Source organism: Petaurus breviceps, unplaced genomic scaffold (assembly GCF_028583685.1).
Source record: "Petaurus breviceps papuanus isolate PSGF00001 unplaced genomic scaffold, PetGlider_PUasm1.0 37, whole genome shotgun sequence".
Classification (NCBI taxonomy): domain Eukaryota; kingdom Metazoa; phylum Chordata; class Mammalia; order Diprotodontia; family Petauridae; genus Petaurus; species Petaurus breviceps.
The window spans coordinates 73,981,087-74,005,066 of NW_027186296.1; the positions used below are offsets into that span (position 1 = coordinate 73,981,087).

The 23,980-nt window shown below is 37.7% G+C and overlaps 1 protein-coding gene across 2 annotated transcripts in view; it reads left to right on the top strand.

Moving 5' to 3' along the window:
* Positions 1–23,980, top strand: part of BTBD1 (BTB domain containing 1) — a 34,841-nt gene that overhangs the window by 5,155 nt on the left and 5,706 nt on the right. Inside the window, exons 2-7 of one of the 2 annotated variants that reach the window (XM_069098714.1) lie at positions 8,388–8,544; positions 15,274–15,379; positions 18,105–18,302; positions 18,801–18,854; positions 20,238–20,430; positions 23,375–23,462. In XM_069098714.1, the coding sequence (XP_068954815.1) occupies positions 8,388–8,544; positions 15,274–15,379; positions 18,105–18,302; positions 18,801–18,854; positions 20,238–20,430; positions 23,375–23,462 (796 nt within the window). The remainder of the gene's footprint in view (positions 1–8,387; positions 8,545–15,273; positions 15,380–18,104; positions 18,303–18,800; positions 18,855–20,237; positions 20,431–23,374; positions 23,463–23,980) is intronic. The other variant, XM_069098715.1, reaches the window with a different exon arrangement.

The following is a 23,980-nucleotide window of genomic DNA, read 5'->3' on the forward strand; positions in this document are numbered from 1 at the left end:
GTTCAGGTTTTAGTTCACATCCTATTCTGACTTTTGTAGCGTCCTCATTTTTAGTCATTGTCACTGGAGTAGGTTCAATTGTTTTTGATCCTTTACTTTTTTGATCTGTTCTGACTCTCCACACATCATTTGTTTGAATTGGTTGACTCGTTGATCTAGTCCTGCTTATTTATCAATACTACATTTTTGTGAGTGTAGTCAATGAATGGAATGCTCACATTTTACTGACTGTAGCAACCAACATTTCTAGTTAGGTGACATAGTTTTTGTATTATTAGTGATTTTTAGGGCTAACAGGACCATGTAGTAAGATAGTATTTCTTTTTCCCATTTGTTCAGAATGAACATTATAGTGTATATCACTTTAACTGGATTCTAATTATTTGGCATGAATATTTTGTATGGTTTGTGTCTTGTATGGTTTTTAGTTCAGTTGTACTTTTTTCCTATTGTCAAATGCTGGGTTTTTTTTTTTTTTTTTTTTTTTAGTTAGCTTTAGCCAGTAGTGTTTCTACTGTTGCTTGCTAAATTTTCTCAGCTAGGCTGTCAGTTTTATGCTGACCACTTTTCTGGAAGAGGTCAATAACAGTATCTTTAATACTTATTTCTATCTGAGTGTGTATAGTTGTAGCTTTTGTGTGTGTGAGAGACCTTTCTCCTTTTATCTCTGGTTCCTCTGTTTTTTGTTTATTAAAGAAATGCCTTGATATTAGTGTTCTAGTCATGTAATCCATATGAATCCCAAAGAGATGTTAGGCCTTACCTAAGATCATAGAACTAGTTTGTTGTAGATCTAGGTCTAGAACCGGGCCCACTGACTCCCACTATGCCATCCCTGTCTCTGTTTCCTGTATTTCTTTGAGGCAGAGGGTAAAGTGGGGTAAATCATTTGGATATGGGGAGAGGAGAGTGAAGAGGTTAGCATAAAATGATGAGGTTAGGGTGCTCGAGACCCCAGAGACCCCAAAATACCAATATGACGGGTCCTGCTGATTGAATTTGATTCAGATCTTCTCTCAGCCAAAGAAAAGCAAAGTTTATTTAAAGTTCGCTTGTATTAGACACAGAGTAAGTCTGTGCTAGGAAATTTCTATGGTGCTCACACCACATGGAGCAAGATGGGGTCTTATATACAGAAAGGTTGTGGGAGGAATCTAGGGGTGGTCTAAAGGAGGAGTTTGGTGAGGGTCTTCAGGAGGAGTTAATGAGGTAAATGAGTGATTAAGGGTGGGAAGCTGCTGGAGGCTCCCTGAAGCCAGTAGACTATGGTGGGCTAGGCCAGTTGATAGGCTCAATGGTGGGAAGACAATGGAGGGCTAGCCTAGTAACTGAGGCTTGGGCCCAGCCACAATGTAAGGCTTATGGCCTCATGCAAATGCCTCATCAAATGGGATGATTCAATCACAGTTCAAGGAGGTTACCAGAGCCTGCACCTCATCAGAGAGACTTATTGATAAATTCTTTTAATGTTCCCTTGTCTTATAATTTGCACCTTACTTTTAGCTAAAGTGGTCAACTTTGTACTTTTTTGCATAGCAAAAAACTGGTCACAAAATGAAGTAGGTGACCATTAAAGGTGGAATGGCTAAATAAATTGTGGTATGTGAATGTAATACTATATTATTATACTGCAAGAAAACAACAAATATGGGGAATTGAGAAAAGACCTGTATGGGATTACCCCATATGAACTGGTGCCATATGATGTAAACATAAAAGAACAGAATAAAATAGTGACAGCAGTAACATAAAGTAAAAGAATTCCCATTGACTGAAGTGTGATTAATTATAATCTATCTTGGTCCTGAAAAACATATGGTGAAATACTCCTTTCTCCTCTGAGTAGAGAGTTTGGGGACTACATAAGTTGTATAAATTTTCAAATGTGGGTTGCTGCTTGTTTGGTTTTGTTTAACTTTTTTGTGTGTTATAAGGATGGCCCCAGTGGGAATGGAGGTAAGAGGATTATGCTATAAATACAAAAGCATCAATAAAACTTTTAAAAATAAATGAAAAATTTTTTAAACTGCATTTTGAAAATAGTTCAGAAATGATGAGCAGGCATAGTTCAGAAAAACCTAGAAAGACTCATGAACTGATGTTGAGTGAAGTGAGCAGAACCAAGAGAACATACACAGTAACAGCAACATTGTGTAATGACCAGTTTTGATAGACTTGGCTCTTATAAGTAATTCAAGGATCCAAAAGACTCATGATGGAAAATACTATCCATATCCAGAAAAAGAACTATGGAGACTGCATGTAGATTGAAGCATACTATTTGCTCTCCTTTTTGTTGTTTTTGTTTCTTCTTTCTCATGGTTTCTCCCATTGGTTCTAATTCTTTTTTTTTTTTTAAACAATTGGGATTAAGTAACTTGGGGATAAGTAAAATGGGGATAGTAGCACCTACCTTCCAGGGTTGTTAATGTGGATCGAGTGAGATAACATGTAAAGCACTTTTCAAACTTTAAAGTCTTTTACAAATGCTAGCTAAAATTATGGTTTCAAACTCAACAAATCTGAAAGCTTACTCTATTTCCCTCCAACTCTCTCCTTTTCCTAACTTCCATATCCAGTCACTGGTTTGGAACTATGGGTCATACTCTTCTCTCTCCTTTACTGCTTATGTCTCATCAGTTGCCATATCTTACTGTTTTTGCCAACATGCTATCTCTTGCATCTGTCCCCTTCTCTGTACTTTCACAGTCATCAGTTCTGCTTCAGTCTAGGATTTTAGCTATGAAAAGGATGAGCTATGTAGCTTGAAGGGACAGTAGGATCCATTATGGGTTTGTTTTTTTACCCCCAGGAAGGAGGAGACATGGTTATATTTGTGGGGAGCAGGAAAGCAGCTAATAGAAAAAGAGTGAATGGGAATGATTATTGGTAAGAAAGATCAGTTAGAGAATGGTGTAAAGAAGATATCATTAAGGGATTGGGAGATGTAGAGAAGGTGAGCAGAGAAGTTGGCATTCTGTTTAAAGTATGGGGCAACTAAGGTCAGAACGATTGTTCTGATCAAGGGGAGGGTAAATCAATTGGTTAGAACAGAGAGCTTAGCCATATCAAAGTGGGTACCCTTACCTTCAACCTTGATGCTTGCCCAAAGTTCAGTGAGAGATGGAGAAAGTGGGGACACTGCCAAGCCCTAGGCTTCCCCTTCACTCCAAGTCTTGAGAAGACTGGAGGACAGGGTACTGGGAGGTGGCTCTACCACTTTTCCAACCTCGGGGACAATCCTTCCTCCAATGTCCCTCCTGGTCAGATGGGCACAGTCCTAGAGGTGTTGGTTCCTCGGGCTCCCTGGAGGGGGTGCCCTGGAGGGGCACTCCTTGGACCAGTGACCCTTCTTTTCAGTGGCATTGAAAGCAGGTGTCCCCACTGCCCAAGTGACTGGGCTTCCTCCAAGGGGGTGCCCTGGAAGGGCTTTTCCTGGCCATGGCAGCAGCCAAGAATCAAGCATGCTCTCTGTCTCTGGTTCGTTCCCTGCATTCTTCTCTGCTGCAACCAGGTCTCTGTTATTAAAGACTCCAAAGGCCTTCTCCAGTAATTGGGCCTGAGGTGTTTGGGGTCCCATTGCCAGTTTCTGCAGCTTCCTCCTAATATCTGGGGCAGACTGACTAATAAAATACATGTTAAGGATTGCTGCCCCTTCTTTAGAGTCGGGATCTAAATTTGTATGCTTTTTAATAGCTTCTACAAGTCTATCTGGGAAAAGGGCAGGGTTTTCTTGATTTGTCTGAGAAATTTCTGTAACTTTCTTAAAATGTACTTGCTTTTGAAATGCAGTTCTTAGGCCTTCTAACAGGCAACGTACCATATGGTCTCTCTTTTCACTGTCCTCCTGGATGTGATAGTCCTATCCTGGGTCACTAATGGGAACAGCAGCTATTCCTGGGGGGGGTATTTTCTGGGGTCATTGCTAGCCAAATGATGCCTAAATTTTTGGGCTTGTTCCCAGATTCTCCTCTTCTCCTCAGTGGAACAACAGGTAGAGAAGAGGATATGCAAATCACCCCAAGAAAGCTCAGATTGCAGGGATAAGTCCCAAAAGCCTTCAGTAAACTTTGTTGGGTTTTCCGAGAATTTACCCAATTTTTCTTTTTATTTGATTGAGATCTGAAGTGGAGAATGGGACATGCACTCTAGTTGTCCCACCTGAAGAGAGAGAGGTGCCTCTCTTAAGGGAAAAAGCCCTGAAGGTGGTATGGGGACCGAGGCTTGGGAGGGGAGATTGGAAGTCCCACTTTCTGTGAGAGAGTGACTGGGGGTTGCTGGCTGAACTGGATCAGACTGTAAGACTGGGGGAAAATCAGCTGGCACATGAGGAGTGGAAGGGGTCAGAAGATGAGATATGGGCTCTGGGAGCCCCCTTGACCTCTGCTTGAGTCCTTGAGGTACAGGCTCTGGGAACCTCCCTTGGACTCTTGATTAAATCATCCCATTTGATGAGGCATTTGCATGGGGCAATAAGCCTTACATTGTGGCTGGGCCCAGACCTCTAGCCTAGTTATTGCTAACTGCTAACTACTAACTCTAGCCTACTTATTGTGTAGACACTGTCTTATTAATTTTTTTGGACAGAAAAACACCAGAGGGTTATTTTCAGGGGAGGGCTTATTTTAATGAACATTGACAGCAATTTTAATAAACAGGTAAATGTGAACAAAAAAATGTACCTTTATTCAATAATGAATTCAATAAAGAACAGGATGACGCGCTCACTGCTGCAGCTCTGATTGGATGCAGCTCGGGAGCGCGGCGGCGTGCGTTTCAGTGGGGGGGGGGGGGATTGTGCATACAGAGGGTACCGTAATGTAGTGTGTAGCGCAGGGGATCACCTTCACTACAGTAGCAATCTCAATAGGGCTTATTTTCGGGGGAGGGCTTATTTTAGAGGAATCTTACACAGTAAGGGGAGGGCTTATTTTCGGGATAGGTCTTATTATCGGGGAAACATGGTACTAGCCTAGCCCTCCATTGTTCATCTACTTCCCACCCTTGAGCCTATCAAAATAACTATCCACCCTTGAACTGGCCTAGCCCACCATTGTCTGTAGCCTCCAGCTGCTTCCCACCCTTAATCACTCACTGACCTCATTAACTCCTCCCCTAGCCCAACCCTAGATTCCTTCCACAACCTTCTGTATATAAGACCCCATCTTGTCTCCATGTGTGTGAGAGCACCATAGAATGACCTAGCACAGACTTACTCTAATACAAGTGAACTTTTAATAAACTTTACTTTTCTTTGGCTGAGAAGACTTGAGTGGAATTCATTCGACAGGACCCAGCATTTTGGTATTTTGGGGTCTCCAGAGCAACCTTAACCCTCTTTATGATGGGTAACCTCTTCAACAGATACACACAGATAATAATTTTGAAGGGGTAGAGCACTGACAGCTGAAGGGTATCAGCAAAAATTTTGATCATTTGGGCCTGGAAAGAAGCTAAGTATTTTAAAAGGCTGAGATGAAAAAGGAATTGCCTTCCAGGAATAGGAGACAAAAGTCATCTGACCGTGAGCTTCCCAGTTCTGTGCCTCTTCCATGTCTTTGGGTCATTGTATGTCCTCACCCATTTTCTCTTTCCAGTTTAATAAGGTGGTCTTTTTTCTTTCAAGGTAAACTAACCCCTTGAACCCTCCCTTTTCCTCTAGTACCTTGCTCCATTAATTATTCCCTTTCTGACTCATTTTCCTTTCAGCAAGCATTTATTAAGCATCAATTATGTACAACAAGGCGCTATATTAGTGATGCAGTTTGGGTTTTGGAACCCCGAAATGTCAGAGTACAGGGCAGTGTCCACCTGGATTGAATTCAAACACGCAAGTCAAGGTGGCAAGGTTTATTGCAACAACTATAGTAGCAGGGGAGATTCACTTAATGGGGGTGAGACTGATGCTTATATATGAAAAGGACTGTGAAAGGATCTGGATGGGATTTAGGAGAGTAGGTAGTCTGGGTGGCCCAGGTGTAGTAGTAAAAGGAATATTAAGTAGTCTGGTATGGGCCAGGAAGGACAGTGAAAGGATTGTAATTAGTAAGCTAATTAAGTGATCTAGGTGGGCTGGTATGGGCCACATGCCTTGGGCATATCTGGACTGCTAGAATGTATGGGAAAATTCAGGGACTGGGTTGTTTTCTAAGACGTGGTCTTTTCCTTCTAGGGGTCCAGGTCTCATCACCCCATCATTAGGACACAAATTTAAAAATGTCTCCATTTTACAGCTAAGGAAACTGTGGTTCAGATCATGTAGCCATTAAGTGCAGAATTCAAACCGGGTTTCATTTGATCTCCACAGTAACTGTGAGGTGTAGGTGCTGTTAGAGTAATAAAACCTTCATTTACAGATGAGAAGGCTCAGGGGATTTAAGAGATTTGTCTGTGGTCACATAGTGAATATTAGATGAAACACTTGAACTGAGGTCTATTGTGGCTCTGGATCCAGTGCAGTTTGTACTGCATCATACCAGGTCATTCTCCACTTAGAAAAGTTTAGCATCCATCTCTACATTGCTTAGCAGATAAAATAAAAACTCCTTAACTTGACATTTAAAGCCTGTCACAATTTAGCTCCAAATTATATTTTTTTTCCATTTAAAAAATTCTGATTTTAGATAATGCCAAAAAAAAAAAACATTTCCATATGCAAAGTAGAACATAAAAAGGATTATATGTGAAACCATGAATTTCTATTATGTACTGCTTGCTTTTTAAAAATAAGTATATCATAAACTACATGTTACTTTTAAAACTGTCCTGTTTGTCTTATTTCCTCAGAAATTCCCTGTATTCCCTTTTGTGCATTTTAAAAAGTGCTTCATTGACCTGCTTTAATTTCTTTTCACATTTTTTTTGGACAATACAATCACTAGCTCTGTCATCCCTCCCAACCTTCTTCCCTCCCCCTATAAAAAGCAAACTATCTTTTCAGCTCTTATTTCTTTCACTCTATTCTTCTTTATACACTTATGACTCAGCCTGACCAGACTGTCAGCTGTTCACTAGACTCAATATTGTTTGTCTCCTATTTCTTTGCATTTGTGCAGGCCAGTACCCGGATTGTATTCCCTCCTCATTTCTGCATGTCAGAATTCTTCTTTTAAGGCTCCACTCAAGGACTATCTCCCTCCTCCATCAAGCTTTTCCTAATCCCTCAACTGCAAGTGTTCCTGAGATGTTAATTGGATTCTTTGGATCTCTGCTTTGTACACTTTATTGCCTTCTACCTTGTATTATATACATGTATATATTCTTAGCTGTGTTACAATTCTAATAGATTGTAAACTCCTGGAGGGTAAAGACTATGTCATTTTGATTCTCTCCATAATGCCTAATGTTGTGGTCTCAAAGAATTCAGTCAGACCACCTTTGATCTAAGTACAGGCATTTATTGAGGATTAACGTCTCCCCCCCCACCCCCCAAACTGGCTAGGTTCCAGCAACTTAGTAAGACAAGACAGTCAATTTTATAGTGTAATGATGCTGATTATGCAACAGAAATTATGAATATTAAAAAGGCAGGAGGGGTTTCTTAAGGGAATAGTTAATGGGGGAGGGGTCCCTTCTATGGTTCAGTGGGCAAACATCCTAGTCATACTGCTTTCTGATTAGCTAGTAATTGTGATCCTGCCTGGTCAAGCTGGATAGTCAAGTATTGTGGTCCTGTCTTGGGCTAAAATGAATGATGTGATTGTGGTTGAGTACAAGGACACACATGTTCAAATATGTGAATTAGAGCAGTGGCTATATTAAGTCTGAGGGCCTGTGGTGTGGATAAAACCAGATTGTGTGGTTAAATCAGGACATGCCTGACGTTCAGTGGGACCCAAAAGGAAGTTAGAATATTGGGGCTGGGGGCAACTTTATCAAGATTCCATCACTAGCACATATGTGCTTATTAATAAATGTATATAGAATTGAATTGGTGACTGAATTGAACATGCTAACAACATAACCTCCATTATATATATGTGAACAGGCCTTATATAAATGAACATGCAGTCCTACCCTTATGGTACTTCATAGTACCAGTGTTCATAGTAATAACCCTAGTCATCCATGAAAGTTTAAATGATTGTATATCCTGATAACTAAAGTGGATAAGGGAATACTACATTTTAGATTAATATGAATAAAATATGGTTAAACATTTTTAAGTTTGAACACTTAAAAGGAAAAATTAAAGTATCGCAAAATTCATTAATGTGGAACTGCTTGAAGATGGCAGGCCTACCTACATTAGTATATTAGGCTTTTGATTCCTTATAGTTTTGTAAGCTTGTGTCCAGTATGTGAATAAATACTACTGATTTTTAAAATCCCATCATACTAGTGATCCTACTAATGACAATTTCCCTGTTTTTGAAATTGTTTTCCAGATTTCTTTATTCAGATGAAGTTCAGATTGGTCCAGAAACAGTCATGACAACTCTTTATACTGCTAAGAAATATGCAGTTCCAGCTTTAGAAGCACATTGTGTGGATTTTCTCACCAAACATCTTAGGGCAGATAATGCCTTTATGCTTCTCACTCAGGTAAGTAATTTTTATTTAATAAGGTTTGTGTTAGTATGCTAATTCAGTATTTTGAAATCTGTGATGTGACATTCATCCATTCAGTGGAATGGCTTAGCGATATGCTGTATCAAAATACCTTTGATGATAATCATACCACCATTACACCAGATCCATATATACATATATCCATCCACAACTTTCCAGCTTGAATAGGACTTTCCAGAGCTTATATTCTGCTGGCATGATATTCATATACCCAAGGAAATCTTCCCACCATGTTGAGGTATCAGAGTGGGATTTGGTGAGTGATTTGTCCAAGTGACGTTGCTGGGACTGGGACACCAGTCTCTTCACACTCTAGTTGAGGGTTTTTCAATTAAATCACAAATTAATAATACTTGAATAGAAAATTATTTTTCTGACTTACTGCTATGTCCAAATAATTCATCACTTAGTATTCATTATCGACCTGCTGGTGACAAGTCTCTGAATACTTAATGAGGCTGGTCCTTGGAAAACAAAATATGGTTTGTTACTAGGATTTTGCTTTGTCTTTCAATGATGTTAGATCCAGCCAGATCTTGTGCACTGCTACCACTGGGTCACCTCCACATCATGCTGGGGCATCCAAGGCCTACATGTCAAGAGATCTAGGGGAAAAGTGCTGACCCCTAGCACATTGTATGGATACCCTAATAAGATGTATGGATACCCTAATAAGAATTCATGAAACAGTGTGAGTGGAATTGCATGGGATATGAAGACATGGATAGGTTGAGATGTTCACATTGTAGGGAGGACTTAAATTGATGAGATAGATCCATGGGAGTGTTGAAGTAAGCAGCAAATCAGCCAGTTTGACTAGAACATAGAGTATTTGAAGGGAAAACATGTCAGGAAAGGTAGATTAGAACCAGTGATTGTATTTAAATACTCGATAGAGGGGGCCTCTAGGTGGTGCAGTGAATAGAGCACCGAGTCAGGAGGACCTGAGTTCAAATCTAGCCTCAGACACTTAACACTTACTAGCCATGTGACCTTGGGCAAGTCAGTTGCCCTGCCTTCCCCCCTCCAAAAAAAGAATAAATAAATAAATAAACAGAAAAAATTTTGTATTTTATCTTAGAGCCAATAGGGAACCATTGAAACTTTTTGAACAGGGGATTGACATGGTCAGGCCCATGCTTTAGAAATATTAATTGGGCAGTCATATGAAGGGTGGGTTGCAGAGGGGAAAGACTTGAAGCCAGAAGAACAATTAAGAGACTATTGTAGTATTTTATCTGAATTGATAAGGGCCTGAACTAGGTGTGACTAAAGAGAGAAGACAAATGCAATGTGTGGTAGAAGTAGAAATAACAAGACAACTACTGATTGCATCTGGCAGGTGAGGAAGATTGAGGAGTTGAAGGTGACTTTGAGGTTATAAGCTTGGGTGACTGGAAGAATGACAGAATGAGAAAAGTTTGGAAGAGATAGGGTAGATTTTAGGGGAAAGACAAAAAATTCTGTTTTAGACTTACAGAATTTGAGATGCTTAGGGAATTCAGTTAGGAACATCCAGTAGGCAGTTGTCTGACACTGAAGCCCAAGGTGTAAGATTTGGGCATATAGATTTTACAGTCATTTTCATAGAGATAATTGAATCTGTGGAAAAAATGAGATCTAGAGCAGAGGTGCTTAACTGTTTTTTGACCTATTTGGTAAAGTCAGTGGACCCCTTCTTAAGTGAAATACTTAGGACTACAAAGGAAGATAATTACATTGAAATAGCTATCATTTTTGTTTTGTTACTTTGCAGACTCCAGGTTAAAAACTCCTGAGCTAGAGAGAGAAAAGGTCTCAGGACTTTAACCTATAATTAGACAGAGAAAGTGTAGTCAGACAGGGAGGGTGAGAACTGGGAAAGAACAATGTCACAGAAACAAAAGAGGAGTGTTTCCATAGTAGGGGTGTTTGAAAGTGTCATATTCTGAAGGATGAGTACTGAAAAAAAGACATTTGGATTTGGCAATTAATAAATCATTGGTAATTTTGGAGAGAGGGCAGCTAGGTGGTGTTGTGGATAGAGTGCCAGGCCTGGAGTCAGGTAAACCTATGTAAATCCAGCCTCAGATACTTACTAGCTGTGTGACCCTGGGCAGATCACTTAACCCTGTTTGCCTCAGTTTCTTCATTTGTAAAATGAGCTGCAGAAGGAAATGTCAAACCATTTTTATCAAGACAACCCTAAATGGGATTGCAAGAGTCAGACATAACTAACTGACCAAACACATTTTGGAGAGAGTAATTGTAGTTGAGTTGTTGTGTCAAAAATGAGATTTCATGTGGTTGAGAAGTGAGTGAGAAGATAGGAAGTAGAGGCAGGGGGCACTTTAGGGGTTTGGCTGTGAAAGAGAGGTGAAATTGATAGCTTTTGGAAATGGTAGAATCAAGTCAGTTGTTTTTTTTTTTTAATGATAGGAAGACATGGGCATCAGGAAAGGTAGTAGATAATAAGAAATTTAATATTAGAGAGGTATGATTGCTGGGGGGGGGGGCAATTTGCCTGACAAGATTAATAGGGTATAGGGGCGGCTAGGTGGTGCAGTGAATAGAGCACCAGCACTGGAGTCAGGAGGACCTGAGTTCAAATTTGTCCTCAAACACTTAACACAAAAACTAGCCGTGTGACCTTGGGCAAATCACTTAACCCCCCCCCCCCCCCCCCAAAAAAAAGCAAAAAAAAAAAAAGATAATAGGGTCTATAAGATCAAAGGTACAGATAGTGAGGTTTGACCTTGATGAGAAAGGCCACCTCTTTGTTCAAGTAAAGTAGGAGAGAATGGGTTTTTTTAAGATGTAGAGTCATAAAAAAGAGGTTGCTTAAGGTGACTAAGCCTCTTTTTCTCGGTAAGGAAGTAAGGTCTTTTGCAGAGATGGAACGGGGAGGGAATAGTGTAGGAGGCCTTGACATATTCCAGCTCAGTTTTCCATTAACTTTCAAATTCAGTCCTACAGTGGTTGGTAATTAGGATCATGGGATATCTTTCTTCCATATTCTTTTTGGCATATGTGCTAACTTAATATCCCTAAAAGAAAAACTGAGTTTGTTATTTGGGAAGATCTTTATTAACTTGAACCGTTGTATAAGTAAATTTAAAATCCTGTGTTTGTAAAGCATGGCTTTGCTATAGAATCATAGACTATTAGAGTTAGAAGGGGCTTCAGAGATCATCAAATTCAGTCACTTCATTTTTACAGATTAAAAAAAAAACAGCCTTGGGGAGGCTAGGTGGCGCAATGAGTAGAGCACCAGCCCTGGAATCAGGAGTACTTGAGTTCAAATCTGACCTCAGACACTTCACACACACACACACAAACTAGCCATGTGACCTTGGGCAAATCACTTAACCCCAGTTGCCCTCCAAAAGCAAAAAAACAAAAACGAAAAAAACAAACCCCGAGCCTGACCAGGTTAAATGACTTGCCCAAGTTGACAACCATTTAGCCATGAAACCAGTACTAGCTCCTACCTAGTTCACTAGTCTTTTCATTATACCCACATTGCCAGTATGAAATATTTGAGGAATATTAAGTATGATTGAATAAAGAAAGTGGGAAAGGTACCTTTCTTGAGGAGTTGATGACATGCTTATATCACTTCTGTATTTGTCAATTTTGCTTGGACCTAACTGTATAGATATTTTATACCTACAAACCTTAAATCAGTATTTCTCAAAATAAGATCCAGTGACTATTGGTAGCTTGTGAACAGGTTCCTTGTATATGCAATTTGTACTATAATTTCTTGGAGGGGTGGCTAGGTGGTACAGTGAATCGAACGCTGGCCCTGGAGTCAGGAGGACCTGAGTTCAAATCCAGCCTCAGACACTTAACACACACAAACCCCCATCCCCCCCCCAAAAAAAAAAACAAAAAACTAGCCGTGTGACCTTGGGCAAGTTGCTTAACCCCAGTTGCCCTCCAAAAAGCCCCCCCAAAATTCTATAGGTTTTTTTTTTTGCAGCATGAATTAATTTAAGGTATGTGGGATTATATGCCTTTCCTAAAGGCCTACTCTTATTCCTTGTATGTAGATGACCCTGAGTTCTTGAAGGCTATATCAGCTATTCATAAACCCCGGTGGTAGGTTCTGCTAAATTAGGTTTTGACTGCGAGCCAAGTGACAGATTGCCTGTCATCCCAGACTAGTCTAGCTAAATGCAGGTAGGCTCATTATTAGAAGATTCCTTATCCCTACTCCCAACCCTACCGCTTCTCAGTGAGTTTTTTGGGTATGACAGCCCATAAGAAATTAGGGTCTGTGACTTGCACCAGTGGAGGAAGTATTGACACCTAAAAAATCAATAACCATACATAGTGTCAAAGTTAAGCATTACATGAATCAATTTACTGTTGCTACTTATTTTTAAAAATCACCTCATTGGTGTCTTCTTCAGAAGTAATACCATCATTAATTCTTGTGAGGGTTGTTTTATAATGGCAAGTGGAAGCTCTTTGTGGTTCCACCTTGCCAGCATTTTTCTTGGATTTAAAAAAGTTTCCAGACCGCTCCCTCATATGAATATAATTGAACAAGAAAAAAATTGTTGGAAGTGTTTCCAAAACAAGTAAGTAAACATTTGTGAAGCCAGCTAATGCTCAGCATCAATGTTTCCACCAAATCTTACATAAATACCCATATGCACACCCCTTTTTTTGGTACAAATATGGTTGATGATCAGTAGGACTATATATATATTTCTACAAAATTGACAAATTATGAAAATTATTTTCAATATACCTCACCATTTCTTTGCTTTTTTCCTCCTCTAAAATGTTTTCTTATTTTCATTGGTGTATTTTGTTCTTATATTTGTTTCTGAATACATTCTTTCCTTTTCTCTTACCCAAGCAAATATAAGAGATATTATAACAGATTTAAAAAGAGAAAAAAGAAAAAAGTAGTCCAGCAAAACTAACCAATCCAATGACAGTGTCTGGCAGAATATATAGTATTCCATACCCACAATCCTCCCCACCTCTTCAGTGAAAGGAGGGATTACACACTTCTTTTTGAATTCTTTTCTTCCCTTGAGTAGAGTTCCCTTCCAATTTCTAGATTGCTTCCTCTCTATAACCCCTTATGTTCTGTTAAAGTAGGAAAGTATCTGTCAATCATTTGTACTTGTCTGTTGATTCAGCTGTTTGCACTTTAGAGCAAATAACTTTTAATTAGTCTGATACCTCAACTAAGTATTTACATTTTAAACTTTTTATGTCTAATTTCAGGATTTCAGGCCTCAGCATGTAAGAGGAAGAAAAGCATGTTTTTGAGCATCTTGAAGGAAGAGAGGTCCTGAAATTATATTGTGTTTTATTTGTTAGGTTGGTGCTGTAGGTGAATTTAGATCTTTTGAGATTATTTGTGGGAAAGAGGATAGATCTTTGGTTTCTCTTACCTAGCTCTATCCTTTTCCATCAGAGAGCTTTGAATTGTGGACTGGCTCCTAGGACAGGGAACTATATATTTCATTGTTATCTGCCTTATCTAATCCTTGGAGTCTCCCATTTTTTAGCCACAGGTCTACCTGGCACATTCTTTCCTTTCTGTAAATCATTTCCTTTTTTCTTTGACTGGATAAAAAGACTGAGGAATTGTCTATTTACCTGTAGATGGAACTCTGGTTTGTACATGTGATGGTCAAAGATGAAAGTATATAGAGAAGAGAAGGGAGCCAAAAACCCTGAGTAGCACCATGTTTTGGGTACGAAAGAAAGGGAAAATGAGCCGTCAGATAGGAGGACCAGGAAAATTTAGTGTCCCCAGTCAGGGGAGGACAGTTTAAAGAAGGAAGGGGTTGGGTCACTGGAGCCTCATGCTGCATAGAGTCCAGGACAATTGTGATTAAGAAAAAGGCCATTGAATTTGATGACTTCTGAGAGAGCTTTTTGGTTGAATTAGAAGGGAAGTCATATTGCAAGAGTTTGAGAGAAGTAAGTAGGTAGAGAAGTAACAGAACTTTAGTCTTCTGAATATTTCTTAATGCAAACTTCCTTGATTCAGGCTGACCTCACTCTGATTTATTACTAATCTGGTGAAGTTTTGCTTTGTAGATTCTTGCAGTTGATACTGTGTATCAACTTCATTTATTTAATCACCAGAGCTAAAAAATCAATTCAGCATGCATTAGGTACCCATTCTGTATAGCACACTGTAATAGGGACTTGTGGAGATTGATAAAACATTAACTCTGCTCTTAGTTTGTTTTCTAGGAAGGGGGAATGGTTACTATTTACACCCAAGTTTAAATTTGCTTTTTCTTTTTTGGATGTATGATTACAATGTACACATAGGCCCTTTGCACATAGACCCTAAAGTGAGAAGAAAGACTAAAAACAAGAAAGAGAAAACAAATATATATATATATATTTTTTTTTTTTAATTCAGGTATGGTAAGCATGCAGTGTTAGTGATTATTTCAAAATTAGCATTTAAAAAATGTTTGAAGGAGAAACTTGGTTTAACAAACATTAAGTACCTACTAAAGGACAGGCACTGTGTACTGACTGCTATATGTACTTAAAATACTGTAATGAACATATTTTTAAATGATATGTAATTAAGATATTGATATATAATTAAAACATTGGAATGAAAGCAAGTAGCTGCTTTTGACATATTTGGTGTGACGTATTTATTTGCAGTGTCAAATCAGAATATCTTTGGCCTGTAAGTAAAATAAGTATTTTTTATATGCTTAGGCTCGATTATTTGATGAACCTCAGCTTGCTAGTCTTTGTCTAGACACTATAGACAAAAGTACAATGGATGCAATCAGTGCAGAAGGTTTTACTGATATTGACATAGGTAAGTTATTTATTTTGAACTGAATTTCATTGTTTCTGAGTATAGTAATGCTTCATTTGGGGGGCATTGTTGGGAGTGAGATGTGTCAGATCAATTAATTTAAAAGTTCACATAATTCTATTGCTTTTGGTGCCAAAATTGAGTCATCTTAATCAGTTATTTTTATGGAAATGTGCCTAAAATGTTATTTTACTGTCATCTTTAACTTCTAGTCAAATCAACAAATATTAAGCATTTACCATGTGCTAGTCCCAATGCTAGGGACTGTGAGGGATATGGAGAATAAGGAAATAAAAGCTCTCTTGAAGGAGCTCATATTTTATTTGATGAGTTAAATAAGCAAAGATAAGTAACAATTCAAGATAGTAGAAGTATCACAATTGTTTATATACATGACTGCCAAATAAGTTGTGCAGAAAATAATTGTTCTGAGAGTTCAGAAATTAACATTCAGCTCTAGAGATAGGATTGAATTAGTTTAGTTCAGGTTGGGGGTGGTCAGGTTTGAACCAGATCTTGAAAGCCATCCTTCCAAGCTTGGATGGATAGAGGACATGAGTGTCAGAATGTCAGGAGCAAAAAGCATGAAGGTGACAGACTGACTTTATTAGAAATTATTGTTTATTTAGGAATTATTTATTAGAAATTAAGAAGGTGAGTAGAGAGAAGATTGAGTGGAGGCTACTGCCCAACTAGCAATTTAGTATCTAAGTATCTGTCTTCAGTTTTAGTAAGGAAACTTGGCTGGGAAGAGAGCACGGTTCAGAAACTTTGCTTTACCAAGCCGGGTTATACAGAGAACATTAAACATAATTTAACATTTTCTTGATGATATATGGTAAGTTACCCTGTGAATATTTTTTGTTTTAGGATCTATTCCTGTATTGTATGTAATACATAATACACAGCAGAGTTATGCTTCTGTTTTCAAGTTTCAGTCTTAATTGCTGGGTATTTAGCTGTTACTTCTGGCTATTGTCAGCATATGCCTCTACATCCATTTAGTTTGCTACTTCTAATCTACTTTGGTCTGATTTAGTTTAGTCTAGGAAAAAATTATTAAGGTAACGGATTTCAAGTTAAATCAGTCAGTAAGATTCTAAGAGCCTTATTTAAGTGCATGCTTTGTGACAACTAATTTGGGATTTTTACTTTGAGGGCCTTCAGCTTTTTTGAAGTTTTAAGGTTGTCAGAAGTCTGGCATCTGAATAAATGGTTTGTTATTTGTCCATTTAGTAACGTTTGCTCTGACTTTTATTTTAAAATTCTTCTATCAGATTTTGCCCTAGAAAGGAGATAAAAAAGGTATTAATAATGAAGCAAGTGCAATTTTGAAAATTTTTGATGGGTAAAGTTTATCTATAATATTTTAAGATCGTTAGTGAATATGAAGGCAGGATTTGTAGGTCTCAGTCATAGTAGTTTTCTATATAATGATGTTTTAATTTCTTAAGCAAGTTTTTTGTACATCTGTATTATAAGAGTAAAATTTACAGTTCACAGTATTCAAGCCACATAAAATTTGCTTGCATTAGTATTCAAGTGTGGTAGTGGAGCAGAATTAAGGTCTTAGCTACACACACACACACACACACACACACACACACACACACACAAGAAAGCTAGATTGATGAATGACAATTTAAGAGAAAATAATTTTCTTTTGCTTTTTATTATTGGGGTCACTTATCTCTGATAAACTTTTTGGTTGATTTCATCCCAGATACTAAATGTAGCCATTTATGTCCTCCATTTAGTTTGACATACCTATATTGCTCAGATTTTACAGAGTAGTGCCCTGTTTATATAATATCTTTGAAGAATAAGCTATTCTATGTAAATTTTCCAGATAACTGAGAGGCAGTGTAATAAGATGAAACAGCTGGATTTTGGGATGGATTTAAATCCCTACTTTGATACTTACTATCAGTGTAGCCTTAAGTCCACTTAACTTGACTTGGCTTCAGTTTCCTCATCTATAAAATGACAAGTTTGAAATTATTAAGTACTAAAGCAGTTTTCCATCTATATTTCCAAAATATATCCTTTACTTAGAAGCAAGATTTAGAAATCACATAACCAAGCTAATTACAGTTGTATCCAAAAGAGAGAGACCCTGAGTTCCTGAGGGTTTCTGTGATAAATGTGTAGATTCTAGGCCATGAAATACATGACCACATGTGGACTTTAGGCCATATATTTTGCATGATCGTAGGATAATGGTATCATAGATTTGGAGCTGGAAAGGACCTTAAAAGTCATCCATCTGTCCAATTCTCATATTTAAAGATATGGAACTAAAGCCAGGGAAATTATGAATTACCTAATATTACACAGGTAGGAAATGGTAGATATATCTTTTATACTTATTTCTTAGTTCTCAGCTATGTTCTTGATATGTCTCTAATTAAATTACTTTTGCTCAAAGGGCATATTGCAATGCATAAATTTCAATATATAGGGTGTCCCCAAAGCTATAGTGTAGTCTTAAGCTATTAAAGCTTAAAGTAGTTAAGCAGGTTAAACTGTTAAAACTGCACTAAGACTTCTGGGACACCCAAGTAATTTGTATGAGTTTTGTTTTTTATTAACATTTTATTTTCGATGGCATACTTCAAGTTTAATATCTTTTTTATTGATTATAAACTTTCAAAAATAAGGATATAATGCTAAGTTTCTGTTATTTTAAATCTAATCTAAATTGGATTTTGTGTCTTGCTTTTAGATACATTATGTGCTGTTCTGGAAAGAGACACGCTTAGTATTCGAGAAAGTCGACTCTTTGGAGCAGTTGTTCGCTGGGCAGAAGCCGAATGTCAGAGGCAGCAGCTGCCGGTGACTTTTGCAAACAAACAGAAGGTGCTAGGAAAAGCACTCTCGTTAATCCGTTTCCCACTGATGACTATTGAGGAATTTGCTGCAGGTAAGGCACCATTTTGGCAGAAACTCTTGACTTCATTTTGGTGAATAGAGCAAGGAAAGTGGCCCTTCGGGTGGAGGTTGGGGAGAGCAATGGCAGCATGAATAGGGACAAGACATAGTAGCCTAAGCAAAAGTAGTCATGAGTCATGTATTGATTACCTTATTTAGAGCAGAAGTATGTGAGAAAAAGACATTGAATTGGAAATTGAGGCCTGAGTAGTCTTAATAAATCAATAGTTTGTTAAGCCTCTTTCTTTCTCTGAACATCTAGTTAATAACAAACCTCTATCACACTACCACCACCGTTAGTCACATACAGTACTTGGTTTGCATCTTTTATACAATATTTTTATATCATTTTGTGATGTAAATATTTGTATGATTAACCTTTTGTTGAGTCATTTCAGTTGTCTCTGGCTCTCTGTGACCCCCATTTGAGGTTTTCTTGGCACAGATACTGGAGTGGTTTGCCATTTCCTTCTCCATATCACTTTTACAGATGAGGAACTGAGGCAAAGAGGGTTAAGTGACTTGCCCAGGGTCACACAGCTAAGTAAGTGTCTGAGACTGGATTTGAACTCAGGTCCTCCTGACTCCAGGCCTGCCCACTCTATCCGCTGTATCACCAAAAGTCACAGTGACCATATATGAAAGTAACATTTTGCACTTCACAGAATTTATGGTCTTACAGAGGCAAAAAGACCTTAACAGATAACTATTTTATTTAAAGAATGCATCAGAGAAGTACAAAGTGTTAAGCTATCAGGATGGAGGGAAGACCTTTATGGACTGGGGGAAATCAAGAAACCTTTCTAGAGGAAGTGACGTTTGAGTTGCATTTTGAAGGATGTTTGGGAATTTAGCAAGTGAAGAATAATGTCATAATAGATGTGAGGCTGTGTGGTTGAATTGCACTTGAAGTCAGGAGACTTGAGATCTGATTCCAGCAATACTATTTGTTAGTCATGTGACTTAAGGCCAGTCATGTAACCTTTGCGGGCCTCCCAGCTCCAAATCCTGTAGTTTTACATTCTAGACAACTGACTATTTTTTGTGCCATTTGGGAATTCTTGTACATTCTGAATCCCAATTTAAAAAACCATAAATGGAATTTTAAAAAGATATACCAATTCCTCATAATTGACCATTATGAAAGAGTAATGAAGAATGGTGGCATAGGTAGGATCAAATAATGAATGAGAAGGCTGTTTCTGTTTCAGTTCCATCTACCTAATTTTTTATTAATACTTTATAGCATCTTCTTTGTCAGCTGTGTATCTTGTTTATTTCTGATTGAGCTTTCTCTAATTTCTTTTTACCATATCTCATCACTTTTTGGTAACTTGAAACAGGAATAGGGCTGCCTACTTATTGGCCACCTCTTTTACCATATTTTTAGTATCTTTCTGCTTTAACATGAATTTTCTTAATGAGGAAAAGAACCAATTGTTTTTCCTGACATTAGATTCTAGATTAAGAGTTTTACAAGGAACTTAAATGTAATCTAATTGAATCCATTTTATATATGAATAAATTGAAGCCCACGGAGACATTACATGACTTGCTCAAGGTGTGCCACATTTGTGATTTGGACTCAGATTTCCTGATTCTAAATCCATTACTCTTTCCTCTGTACTCTTTTGCATTTGTCTGGTGCTAGCCTTTGGATTGTCTCTTTAAAAGAAACATAATTTTAAATAGATGTACATTGCATTTTATCATATTATGAGTAATTTAAACTATTATACCACCTAGTAGTCAATAACTTATTCTTAGCATAGACTGTACTTGAAAGGAGCTAAAAGTTATTTATGAATGTTTTTTTCTTGTACTTCGTTTGGGTATTGCGAATCAGTTTTGACCTTGTAAAGTTTAGTGCTTCAAAGTGCACTTTTAAAACAAGTAATTTTTATTGAAGTTTTTTTTTCCCCCACAGGTCCTGCTCAATCTGGAATTTTATCAGATCGAGAAGTGGTAAATCTCTTCCTTCATTTTACGGTCAATCCTAAACCCCGAGTTGAATACATTGATCGCCCAAGGTGCTGCCTCAGGGGAAAAGAATGCAGCATCAATAGATTCCAGCAAGTAGAGAGTCGTTGGGGTTACAGTGGAACAAGCGACCGAATTAGGTATTTGTCATAGTGTCATGGGGGAAAATACAGCTTTAAGGCTGAATTGAAAATAGTTTGAGGAAGATGTGATGATAATTTTTTTATATTTTACTTTAAAAATTTACCAGACTTGGGGAGGCTAGGTGGTGCAGTGAGTAAAGCGCTGGCCCTGGAGTCAGGAGGACCTGAGTTCGTTCCGGCCTGAGACACTTAACACCCACACAAAAATACTAGCCGTGTAACCTTGGGCAAGTTACTTAACCCCAATTGCCCTCCAAAAGGCAAAAAAAAAAAAAATTACTAGACTTAACCAAGACTATTCAACAAATCACTGAGGTGATTGTCACCCAGATTTCCCTTAATTAATATCTATCTCTATTTAAACCTTGTAAAAAAAAAAAAGGTAGAAAATCTTAGAGAAAGGGAAGATTGGAGGACAGATTTCCCAGTTTTCAAAAAAGGAAGAGAATGGAGTATGTAAACTTTAGACCCATGTGTTAGATTGTGTTTTGGGCATAATTCTAGAACATATTAAAGGAATGGCTAATGATCATCTATTATTAGTGATCACAAAAAAATCAGTATGTTTTCATCAAGAATAGCTTAAGGGCAGCACTGGCCCTGGAGACAGAAGGACCTGAGTTCAAATTTGGCTTCAGACACTAAACATAAAAACTAGCCTATGACCTTGGGCAAGGCACTTAACCCCAAATTACCCTCCAAAAAGCAAAAACAAACAAAAAAAACTCATTGGTGGCACACGGGCCCTAGAGTCAGGAGGACCTGAGTTCGGTTCTGGCCTCAGACATTTAACACCCACACAAAAAAACTAGCCGTATAACTTTGGGCAAGTTACTTAACCCCAATTGCCCTCCAAAAAGCAAAAAAAAAAAAGTTGCTTAAAGGAGACTTTCTTTTTTCAACAGTATAACTAAACTGGTAGATTAGGAGAATCTTTTAGATATAGTTTACTTAGATTCTAGCAAAGAACTTGCTAAAGTCCTTTCCACTATTCTTTTGGAAAAGATGGAGAGATGTGGTTTAGATGACAATATAGTTAAGTAAATTTGGAACTGACTGAATAGACAGACAGTCCCAAATAATAAGTCATTAATAGTTTGATGTCACCTTGGAAGAAAGGTCAAGTGGAGAGTCCTGGAAGTGTGTGTGACCCTGTGCCATTTAGTATTTTCACCAGTGACTTGAATAAAGTCATAGAAGGCATGCTTATCGAGTTTTCAAATGGTACCATTCTGGTACAAGAGATAACCAAAGACAGCAGCAGGTAATAAAGTCAGGATCCATAAGGATCTTGACAGGCTAGAATAATATTGGGCCAAATCTAATAAGATTAATTTGAATAGAGATGAAGGTAAAGTTTTAAATGTGGGTTCAACATAATCAGTTTCACAAGTATAAAATAGGGAAGACATGATGAAGCCGTTTGTCTGAAAAAAGATCGTGGGCATTTTAGTGACCTGAAAGCTCAGTTTGGCCATCACTAAAGTTAATACAGTGTTAGTTTGCCTTAAGAGAAACATAACTTCTAGGAATAAAGAGGTAAGGGTTCTGTTGTACTCTTCCCTGCTCAGACTACATCTAGAGTGTATTGTGTTTCATTATATATATTGCAGTGAGGAAGGACATTGATAAGTTGGGGAAAGTCTAGAAGGGTGTACCCAGGATGGTAAAAATGCCTTAAATCCATGCCATATGATGACAGTCAACTAAAAAAAGGCAAAACAACTGGTGATATTTAGCTGGTGAAGAGAAAATTTGGGCAGGTACTGGTAAGAATAGCTTCTTTGCAGAGGTGGACAATGTGTTGGTTAGTTTTGCTGAACTACCTCTTTCCCGCCTCTTTTATATACTGTTCTATAAGGGATGGCTTGTTGGGGAGGGGAAAAAAAACAAATTATAAATATAACTATTTTTAAATCATTCCCTTTTTAGAAATAAAAAAATTATCTTGCCTTCGAAAATATCTCTCTGACACAGGTCATTTTATAGTTAGAGTATATAGTAGTCTCATAAAAAGACAAATTCCATAGTGAGATAAAACTTGGTTACCAGCAGAATATTTCTTATCAAGTAGAACATTTTTATTAAGTAGTCACTTAAAATGGCAAAGAATCATTTTCTGAAAACCATTCAATCCCTGTTTAGTTTAGTTACTCCCTCCAAGTATTCTCTATTCAATCTAGTCAGAAGTAAACTCCAGCTATATGCTTCTTTCAGAGATGTCTTCCTTCTCTTTAGTTTGATCATTACTCAGTTCTGGGCAGAGTATGGGGAAAGAGCAGTACATGCTGCTTTTAAGTAGATTAATCAAGGGTCTCTTGCCTTGTTAGGTCATTGGTCTAATTTGTCTTTCAGAAGAACAGAATTCACTTCTGAATTTTCACCCATTTTTCTCTAGGAAAGTGGTGTTAGACTTTGGTAAGGGTGAATAGGATCTAGTGCAGGATATTTTTTTGAAGAAGTATTATTAAGTACCTATAAGATTTTCTTCATTCAGATAAGTCTGAAAAGGACTTAATTTTTTTTAATGAATATTTCTTATTATTTCTTAATATTTTTATCTTTATTCTTTCATTCCCTTCCACCAATTGCACTCAGGCTAGAAGTGTAACCACCACTTACAAGTTCAGTACTGCTGTGGATTGGCATAAGAGCTTTGATCTGCTCTCTTTCCAGCCTGGGCCGTTAAGCCAGTTCTCCCCTCTTTTGGTGGCTTGGTTGCCAGGATTTAACCTGGACAATTGATCACCTTAGCCTACTGCAACTTGGAACTCCTAAACTCAAGTGATCTACCAGTCTCAACCTCCCTGATAGCAGGGATTACAGATGTGCACTACCATGCCTAGCCATTCTTAATATTTCTAAAATTATTCTGTAATTATTCTGGGTCATCATTTACTGATTTTTATAAAGCTACTTACTACTGATTTTATTTTTTCAGATTCACAGTTAATAGAAGAATCTCCATAGTAGGATTTGGGTTATATGGTTCTATTCATGGGCCCACAGATTATCAAGTGAATATACAGGTACCCCTTTTTCTACATAAAGTATTTTAATGGAAACTTGTGTGTTTTTATAATAAGTTTGTGACAAAGCCCGTTTTTAATGAAAATGTTATATATATGCTTAAATTTACAAAATTATGTATACTACTTCAGACTATGTTAAACATATGAAGAAAAAAATGTGTGTAGCCATTTAGAATTTTATTTTATGAGATGCTACCAGCAGACTAAGACTTTGAGGAAAAACAGCAATTCCAGTGGAGCTCACAGAGAGGTGGTAGTTCTGAAAGCCTAATTTTAACCTGTATATGCAGAGCTGAAGTTTTAGATACTACCTTATTCTAAAGGAATTAATTTAGAATTCATAGAACTTTAAAGTTGGAAAGAGAACATCAAATCTAAGCTTCCCAGGAGAGGAATTCTCACAAAGTTATTTATATGCCTTTCCTTAGATTTCCAGTGATGGGTAGGTAGCTCACTACCTCACAAAGCATTCTATTTGTTTTGGGTTTTTTTTAATACCTTAGTTTAATCTTCTT